The following is a 10,761-nucleotide window of genomic DNA, read 5'->3' on the forward strand; positions in this document are numbered from 1 at the left end:
TGTTTATTTTTATAAGATCAAATAGATGTTAAAAGGAAACTACCTGTTTGCACAGAATGATTTTACCTCAGAGTGACAATATCCCACCTCAAGGTGTCACTCACAACATATCAGGCCAATCTGATATGGAGTTTGTAAAATACAGCTTTCCAAAATAACATAAATACATGTTTATTTCTATAAGATCAAATAGGTGCTTAAAGGAAACTACCTGTTTGCACAGAATGATTTTACCTCAGAGTGACAGTATACCACCTCAATTTGTCACTCACACAATATCAAGTCAATCTGATATGAAGTTTGTAAAATACAGCCCTCCAAAATATCATAAATACTTGAATGTTTCTATAAGATCAAATAGTTTTTTTTAAGATCAAATAGATGTTTAAAGGAAACTACCTGTTTGCACAGAATGATTTTACCTCAGAGTGACAGTATCCCACCTCAAGGTGTCACTCACAACATATCAGGTCAATCTGATATGGAGTTTGTAAATTACAGCTCTCCAAAATAACCTAAATACATGTTTATTTTTATAAGATCAAATAGATGTTAAAAGGAAACTACCTGTTTGCACAGAATGATTTTACCTAAGAGTGACAGTATACCACCTCAAGGTGTCACTCACACAATATCAAGTAAATCTGATATCAAGTTGGTAAAATACAGCTCTCCAAAATATCATAAATACTTGATTGTTTCTATAAAATCAAATAGTTTTTTAAAGATAAAATAGATGTTTAAAGGAAACTACCTGTTTGCACAGAATGATTTTACCTCACAGTGACAGTATCCCACCTCAAGGTGTCACTCACAACATATCAGGCCAATCTGATATGGAGTTTGTAAATTACAGCTCTCCAAAATAACCTAAATACATGTTTATTTCTATAAGATCAAATAGGTGCTTATAGGAAACTACCTGTTTGCACAGAATGATTTTACCTAAGAGTGACAGTATACCACCTCAAGGTGTCACTCACACAATATCAAGTCAATCTGATATGGAGTTTGTAAAATACAGCTCTCCAAAATATAAATACTTGATTGTTTCTATAAAATCAAATAGTTTTTTTTAAGATCAAATAGATGTTTAAAGGAAACTACCTGTTTGCACAAAAAAATTTCACTTAAGTGTGACAGTATACCACCTCAAGGTGTCAATCACACCATATCAGGCCAATCTGATATGGAGTTTGTAAAATATAGCTCTCCAAAATAACCTAAATACACGTTTATTTCTATAAAATCAAATAGATGTTTAAAGGAAACTACGTGTTTGCACAGAATGATTTTACCTCAGATTGACAGTATACCACCTCAAGGTGTCACTCACACCGTATCAGGCCAATCTGATACAGAGTTTGTAAAATACAGCTCTCCAAAATAAACTAAATGCATGTTTATTTCTATAAGATCACATAGGTTCTTAAAGGAAACTACCTGTTTGCACAGAATGATTTTACCTCAGAGTGACAGTATACCATCTGAGGGTGTCACATACACCATATCAGGCCAATCTGATATGGAGTTTGTAAAATATAGCTCTCCAAAATAACCTAAATACACGTTTATTTCTGTAAAATCAAATAGATGTTTAAAGGAAACTACCTGTTTGCACAGAATGATTTTACCTCAGAGTGACAGTATACCACCTCAATGTGTCACTCACACCGTATCAGGCCAATGTGATATGGAGTTTGTAAAATATAGCTCTCCAAAATAGCATAAATACTCAATTATTTCTATAAAATCAAATAGATGGTTAAAGGAAACTACCTGTTTGCACAAAATAATTTAACTTCAGAGTGACAGGATATCATCTGAAGGTGTCACTCACACAAAATCAGGCCAATCTGATATGGAGTTTGTAAAATACAGCTCTCCAAAATAACCTAAATACATGTTTATTTCTATAAGATCAAATAGATTTTTAAAGGAAACTACCTGTTTGCACAGAATAATTTCACCTCAGATTGACAGTATACTACCTCAAGGTGTCACACAATATAAAGTCAATCTGATACAGAGTTTGTAAAATAAAATGTGTATTTAAATTCTTTTGAAGAGCTGTATTTGACAAATTCCATATCTGATTGTCCTGATATGTTGTGAGTGATATCCTGAGATGGGATACTGTCCATATGAAGTTACATTATTCTATGCAAACAGGTAGTTTCTCTTAAGCATCTATTTGATCTTATAGAAACAATCAAGTATTTATGATATTTTGGAGAGCTGTATTTTACAAACTCCATATCAGATTGGCCTGATATGGTTTGAGTGACACATTGAGGTGGTATACTGTCAATCTGAGGTGAAATTATTCTGTGCAAACAGGTAGTTTCCTTTAAACATGTATTTGATCTTATAAAATAACACGTAATTAGGTTATTTTGGAGAGCTGTATTTTACAAACTCTATATCAGATTGGCCTGATATGGTGTGAGTGACACCCTGAGATGGTATACTGTCACTCTGAGGTAAAATCATTCTGTGCAAACAGGTAGTTTCCTTTAAGCACCTATTTGATCATATAGAGACAGTGATGTATTTATGATATTTTGGAGAGCTGTATTTTACAAACTCCATATCAGATTGGCCTGATATGGTTTGAGTGACACATTGAGGTGGTATACTGTCAATCTGAGGTAAAATCATTCTGTGCAAACAGGTAGTTTCCTTTAAGCACCTATTTGATCTCATAGAAACAATCATGTATTTATGATATTTTGGAGAGCTGTATTTTACAAACTCCATATCAGATTGGTCTGATATGGTTTGAGTGACACATTGAGGTGGTATACTGTCAATCTGAGGTGAAATTATTCTGTGCAAACAGGTAGTTTCCTTTAAACATGTATTTGATCTTATAAAATAACATGTATTTAGGTTATTTTGGAGAGCTGTATTTTACAAACTCCATATCAGATTGGCCTGATACGGTGTGAGTGACACCCTGAGATGGTATACTGTCACTCTGACGTAAAATCATTCTGTGCAAACAGGTAGTTTCCTTTAAGCACCTATTTGATCTTATAGAAACAATCAAGTATTTATGATATTTTGGAGAGCTGTATTTAACAAACTCCATATCAGATTGGCCTGATACGGTGTGAGTGACACCCTGAGATGGTATACTGTCACTCTGAGGTAAAATCATTCTGTGCAAACAGGTAGTTTCCTTTAAGCACCTATTTGATCATATAGAGACAGTGAGGTATTTATGATATTTTGGAGAGCTGTATTTTACAAACTCCATATCAGATTGGCCTGATATGATTTGAGTGACACATTGAGGTGGTATACTGTCACTCTGTGGTAAAATCATTCTGTGCAAACAGGTAGTTTCCTTTAAACATCTATTTGATTTTAGAGAAATAATTGAGTTTTCATGCTATTTTGGAGAGCTGTATTTTACAAACTCCATATCAGATTGGTCTGATATGGTTTGAGTGACACATTGAGGTGGTATACTGTCAATCTGAGGTGAAATTATTCTGTGCAAACAGGTAGTTTCCTTTAAACATGTATTTGATCTTATAAAATAACATGTATTTAGGTTATTTTGGAGAGCTGTATTTTACAAACTCCATATCAGATTGGCCTGATACGGTGTGAGTGACACCCTGAGATGGTATACTGTCACTCTGACGTAAAATCATTCTGTGCAAACAGGTAGTTTCCTTTAAGCACCTATTTGATCTTATAGAAACAATCAAGTATTTATGATATTTTGGAGAGCTGTATTTAACAAACTCCATATCAGATTGGCCTGATACGGTGTGAGTGACACCCTGAGATGGTATACTGTCACTCTGAGGTAAAATCATTCTGTGCAAACAGGTAGTTTCCTTTAAGCACCTATTTGATCATATAGAGACAGTGATGTATTTATGATATTTTGGAGAGCTGTATTTTACAAACTCCATATCAGATTGGCCTGATATGATTTGAGTGACACATTGAGGTGGTATACTGTCACTCTGTGGTAAAATCATTCTGTGCAAACAGGTAGTTTCCTTTAAACATCTATTTGATTTTAGAGAAATAATTGAGTTTTCATGCTATTTTGGAGAGCTGTATTTTACAAACTCCATATCAGATTGACTTGATATTGTGTGAGTGACACCTTGAGGTGGTATACTGTCAATCTGAGGTGAAAATATTCTGTGCAAACAGGTAGTTTCCTTTAAACATGTATTTGATCTTATAGAAATAACATGTATTTAGGTTATTTTGGAGAGCTGTATTTTACAAACTCCATATCAGATTGACTTGATATTGTGTGAGTGACACATTGAGGTGGTATATTGTCACTTTGAGGTAAAATCATTCTGTGCAAACAGGTAGTTTCCTTTAAACATCTATTGGATTTTATAGAAATAATTGAGTATTCATGCTATTTTGGAGAGCTATATTTTACAAACTCCATATCAGATTGGCCTGATACGGTGTGAGTGACACCCTGAGATGATATACTGTCACTCTGGGGTAAAATCATTCTGTGCAAACAGGTAGTTTCCTTTAAGCACCTATTTGATCTTATAGAAACAATCAAGTATTTATGATATTTTGGAGAGCTGTATTTTACAAACTCCATATCAGATTGGCCTGATATGGTTTGAGTGACACATTGAGGTGGTATACTGTCAATCTGAGGTGAAATTATTCTGTGCAAACAGGTAATTTCCTTTAAACATGTATTTGATCTTATAAAATAACATGTAATTAGGTTATTTTGGAGAGCTGTATTTTACAAACTCTATATCAGATTGGCCTGATACGGTGTGAGTGACACCCTGAGATGGTATACTGTCACTCTGAGGTAAAATCATTCCGTGAAAACAGGTAGTTTCCTTTAAGCACCTATTTGATCTTATAGAAACAATCAAGTATTTATGATATTTTGGAGGGCTGTATTTTACAAACTCCATATCAGATTGACTTGATATTGTGTGAGTGACACCTTGAGGTGGTACATTGTCAATCTGAGGTGAAATTATTCTGTGCAAACAGGTAGTTTCCTTTAAACATCTATTTGATTTTATAGAAATAAACGTGTATTTAGGTTATTTTGGAGAGCTATATTTTACAAACTCCATATCAGATTGGCCTGATATGATGTAAGTGACACCCTCAGATGGTATACTGTCACTCTGAAGTGAAATTACTTTGTGCAAACAGGCAGTTTCCTTTAAACATGTATTTGATTTTATAGAAACAATCAAATATTTATGATATTTTGGAGAGCTGTATTTTACAAACTCCATATCAGATTGGCCTGATATGGTTTGAGTGACACATTGAGGTGGTATACTGTCACTCTGAGGTAAAATCATTCTGTGCAAACAGGTAGTTTTCTTTAAACATCTATTTGATCTTAAAAAAAACTATTTTATCTTATAGAAACAATCAACTATTTATGATATTTTGGAGAGCTATATTTTCCAATCTCCATATCAGATTGACTTGATATTGTGTGAGTGACACCTTGAGGTGGTATACTGTCATTCTGAGGTAAAATCATTCTGTGCAAACAGGTAGTTTCCTTTAAGCACCTATTTGATCTTATAGAAATAAACATGTATTTAGGTTATTTTGGAGAGCTGCATTTTACAAACTCCATATCAGATTGGGCTGATATAGTGTGAGTGACACATTGAGGTGGTATACTGTCATTCTGAGGTGAAATTATTCTGCGCAAACAGGTAGTTTCCTTTGCACATGTATTTGATCTTATAGAAATAAACATGTATTTGATCTTATAAATATGTATTTAGGTTATTTTGGAAAGCTGTATTTTACAACAGCCTAACAACCCCCTTAATATGCTAGCAACTTCATAGTAATCCACCATAATATCTCAACAACAGCCTAGCAATAACCAATAAAACCCCATCAACAGTCTAGCAATCACCCAGAAAACAAGAGCAATAGCATAGCAACCGACCAGAATTCCACAACAACAACCTAGCAACCACACAGAACCTCAGAGCAACAGCCTAGCAACCGCCATACTTCCCTAGCAACCACAAAGAACGCCAGAACAACAGCCTAGCAACCACCCATATAGCCTAGCAACAGTCTAGCAATCACAGAGAAAACCAAAGCTATAACCTAGCTACCATTTAAAAAAAACATAGTAACAGCCTAGCAACCACACAATGCAATAGAAATAGCCTAGCAAACAATGACAATACCTTAGCAATGATTTAAAACAGACACAGAATGCAACAGAAACAGCCTAGCAACCACCCATAATACCCTAGCAACCACCCATAAATCCCTAGCTATGATTTAAAACAGACACAGAATGCAATAGAAACAGCCTAGCAACCACCCATAATACCCTAGCAACCACCCATAATACCCTAGCAATGACTTTAAACTGACACAGAATGTAATAGAAACAGCCTAGCAAGCACCCACAATACCCTAGCCACGACTTAAACAGACACAGAATGCAATAGAAACAGCCTAGCAACCACACAGAATGCTACAGGAACAGCCTAGCAACCACCCATAATACCCTAGCAATGACTTTAAACAGACACAGAATGCAATAGAAACAGCCTAGCAACCACCCACAATACCCTAGCAACGACTTAAAATGCAATAGAAATAGCCTAGCAACCACCCACAATACCCTAGCAATGATTTAAAACAGACACAGAATGCAACAGAAACATCATAGCAACCACCCATAATACCCTAGCAACGACTTAAACAGACACATAATGCAACAGAAGTAGCCTAGCAACCACCCATAATACCCTAGCAATGATTTTTAACAGACATAGAATGCAAAAGAAACAGCCTAGCAGCCACCAATAATACCCTAGCAACGACTTAAACAGACACAGAATGCAACAGAAACAGACTAGCAACCACCCATATACCCTAGCAACTGTCTAGCAATTACATAGAAAACCAAATCTATACCCTAGCAACCACTTAAAAAGCCCTAGCAATAGCCTAGGAAGCAACCAGAATGCAACAAAAACAACATAGCAACCACGCATAAAACCCTAGTAACAGCCTAGCAACCACACAGAATGCAAATGAAACAACCTAGCAACCACCCATAATACCCTAGCAACGACTTAAAACACACACAGGAAGCAAAGAAAACAGCCTAGAAACCACCCATAATACCCTTGCAACGACTTGCAGTGTGCAACAGAAACAGCCTAGCAACAGTATGCAAAAGAAACAGCCTAGCAACCACACAGAATGCATCATAAACCGCCTAGCAACCACCCATAATACCTTAGCAATGACTTAAAGAACCCTAGCAACAGCCTAGCAACCACACAGAATGCAAGAGAAACCGCCTAGCAACCACCCACAATACCCTAGCAACAACTTAAAGAACCCTAGCAACAGCCTAGCAACCACACAGAATGCAAGAGAAACCGCCTAGCAACCACCCATAATACCATAGCAATGACTTAAAACAGACACATAATGCAACAGAAACAGCCTAGCAACCAAACAGTATGCAAAAGAAACAGCCTAGCAACCACACAGAATGCATCATAAACCGCCTAGCAACCACCCATAATACCTTAGCAACGACTTAAAGAACCCTAGCAACAGCCTAGCAACAACACAGAATGCAAGAGAAACCGCCTAGCAACCACCCATAATACCCTAGCAACAACTTAAAGAACCCTAGCAACAGCCTAGCAACCACACAGAATGCAAGAGAAACCGCCTAGCAACCACCCATAATACCCTAGCAATGACTTAAAACAGACACATAATGCAACAGAAACAGCCTAGCAACCAAACAGAATGCAACAGAAACAGCCTAGCAACCACTTATAGAACCCTAGCAACCACACAGAATGCAAGAGAAACAGCCTAGCAACCACCCATAATACCCTAGCAATGACTTTAAACAGACACATAATGCAACAGAAATATCAACAGATTAAGTGAGAAACTTTTATTTTGAAATCATTCCTCTCGTGCGTTTACCGTAATGTCTAATTTATGTGCACACAGAAAAAAAACGGGGGGCTAGTTTGACCGTCTTTTTCGGAGTGGCGGCTGGCTTGACCGCAGTCAAATACTAGACTGTAAAGTGACGCATGTATAAAACCTGAAAGTAATTCAAACTGGAAACTGTTTAGATTGACGGACGATCAAACCGCTATTCTCCTAATAAATGCGCATCACTTTTCTCTAGGGATTATTTCGAATGTTAGAAATGCGCGCTGGTACTTCGTTTTCTTAAATAACCATAAAATCAGCCATCGCGTGTGACGTTAATGGACCTGTTATAGTCCCTTAAATTTTTAAGGGAAAATGGGACTTAAGGACTTTGTAGCAACGCATAGCAGAACTTAAGGTAATACTTTAGCATTTAAGGGTAAATACTTATTGACAACCTTAAGGTTCACTTAAGGGTTTTTCTTGCAACCCATTTTTTATTAAGGGCACCCTTAACCTTATATTTAAGGGATTTCTTAGCTTAAGGACTTTCATGCAACCGGGCACAGACGTGTATCGCGTCAGCGCACGTGAGTCCGATTAAACGGTCTATAAATGAGTTTATATAAACATCGTGCGCACTTTCAGTTTGTAGAAAAAGGAAGTGTTGCAGAAATATTGATAAATGAACTTACCGTAAATTAATAAAGAGATGATGAAGAGTAACGTGATCGTCTTCATGTTGCTGTGGGTGTTTGAGTTCAAAACGAAAAAGTTATTTAAGTATTTCAGTGTCTGATTACTGAAAGCCAGGCTGATTTGCATTCCATTCACGCAGTTGCGCAAAATGCGAGATTGTTCAAAATATCGATCATTGCGAAATGACGGTGTTTGTTTTAACCGATGTCATGTGAATAAAACAAATCTTTATTCCCTCGAAATAAAACACTCTAAAAATGTTGTCCCACCCAGCGGTCCCACCCAATGTTAACTTTCTTCTTTTTATTGTGTAATTTCCGACAGTTTAGACACTTCAATGGTGTATTACTGCCCTCCACAGTTCATCTGAAGAACTTTGCCTCATAGTTTATCCTCAAAGACCAGTGTGGAGTAAAACATTTATTAAAGCCTTTGTTGTTACATAATCCTTATTTCCAATAAACGTTTTTAAAGATAAAGGTGATATTCTGGAATCCATCAGCTCAAAAAACATGCAAATTCTTGCATCACAAAGAATTTCAAACTCCATTCATATTTCACAGTCTCTAATTTTCCACACTCACATCTACCGTCAGGATGTTTGCCTACCCTTGCCAGCCCACAATTCAGTGCACAATGTCCCAGTCTCAATTTAGTGATTACCACACGATCTCGTCTCTCTAATCTTGTGTATGATGTGTGCATTAATGTGGGTTGTATTGAAAAATAATGTCGGCCTTTATTTCCTTTTTCCCATTTTTTTCCTGCCATAATTGCTTTATTTTTTCCTGTATAATAGTTTAACAATCAACTCTTCCATTACTTTCAAATTAACTTCACTCTTACATGTAGCTTTTTTGCCATTTCATCAGCTTCTTCATTCCCCTGAATTCCCAGATGTGCAGGAATCCACATAAATCCCACTGTATTTCCCCTTTTTATCACCCGATTTAGTGCTATCAGAACTTCAATGACTAAATCCTCACTTTTCCTGCTCGTAATTGTCATTAAAGCTGCAGTGGGATTTGAACATAAAACATTTCTCCCAGATCTTTGTCATTCCAACCACTCAAGGGCCCACAAAATTGCTACTAATTCTGTACCGACATGTTATCTGGCAGTACCATAGACAGTACTCATCTTCTTTTTTTTTTTTATGGCGGTTAGCATCAATCTTGTTTGTGCATTAGTGCCACACTCTAAAAATGGTTGGGTTAAAAACAACCCAATTGACAAACCAGCGCTGGGTAAATATTGGACAGAATGCTGGGTTAAAGTAACCCAGCACGTTGGGTAACACATTTTGAAAAAACCCAACGTGTAGTCATTTTAACCATTTATGGGATTAATATTCTGGGTTTGGGTTATTCTTGCTGGGTTATTTTTATCATGTGCTTTATTGTAAATCAAGACCATTGTGAACACCAAATAAATGTTTATTTGCCTGCAAAATAACTACATACGTTTTTACAGTTGGCAGTTGCAAAATCATTTAAAAGACTGCTTACTGACATAATGTCATGAATGATGAGAGGAAGCAAATGCAAGTTTGGATGTTTATTGGAAATATAGAGGTTTTGAAAATTATGGCAGCGCACGCACACACACGCGCACACACACAACTACAGTAGCAGTGTAGGAAAAGAAACAATGTAAATGTTTAATTAAAATCATTCACAGATGTGTTAAGTTTTTTACAGAACAGATGTTTTAAAGGTGCTCTAAGCCAAATTTCATGACTTTTCCAAAACTTTCTGGGTTCATTTTTTTAGCACTTTATCAGACCTGGAAAGTTAAATTACATAACTTTTCCTGTACGAACCCCAATAAGAGTTCTATACAAGCTAATGACATATTGTGAGCCTCAAACGCGTTTGTTTCCTAATTTTTAACCTCGTGCATGCAAAAGACTGCTGGAAAACAGACCAATCCCAACATAACAGACTGTGCCGTTACAGTCGAGACATACACCCCAACATTAAATTAATAACAATGTTGTTACAATGCTAAGTTGTGACTGCTGAGTTAGCACTATGCGCTAGTTAATGCTATATGCTAGCGTTTAGGCTGAAGTTCTACTATTGACATTACAGTTAAGTTTTGCACAAACACAAACCCAGC

The 10,761-nt window shown here is 36.3% G+C and overlaps 1 protein-coding gene across 7 annotated transcripts in view; it reads right to left on the reverse strand.

Moving 5' to 3' along the window:
• The window catches only part of LOC129452976 (uncharacterized), a 206,022-nt gene that overhangs the window by 26,865 nt on the left and 168,396 nt on the right, over positions 1–10,761 (reverse strand). The window contains exon 1 of one of the 7 annotated variants that reach the window (XM_073865496.1): positions 8,637–8,925. The exons of the other annotated variants lie outside the window; for them this stretch is intronic. Coding sequence (XP_073721597.1) covers positions 8,637–8,766 — 130 coding nt within the window. The 5' untranslated portion in view covers positions 8,767–8,925. Of the gene's footprint in view, positions 1–8,636; positions 8,926–10,761 lie in introns of those variants that run through there. 7 annotated transcript variants of the gene reach the window in all.

The sequence above is a fragment of the Misgurnus anguillicaudatus genome, unplaced genomic scaffold (genome assembly GCF_027580225.2).
Source record: "Misgurnus anguillicaudatus unplaced genomic scaffold, ASM2758022v2 HiC_scaffold_31, whole genome shotgun sequence".
NCBI lineage: Eukaryota > Metazoa > Chordata > Actinopteri > Cypriniformes > Cobitidae > Misgurnus > Misgurnus anguillicaudatus.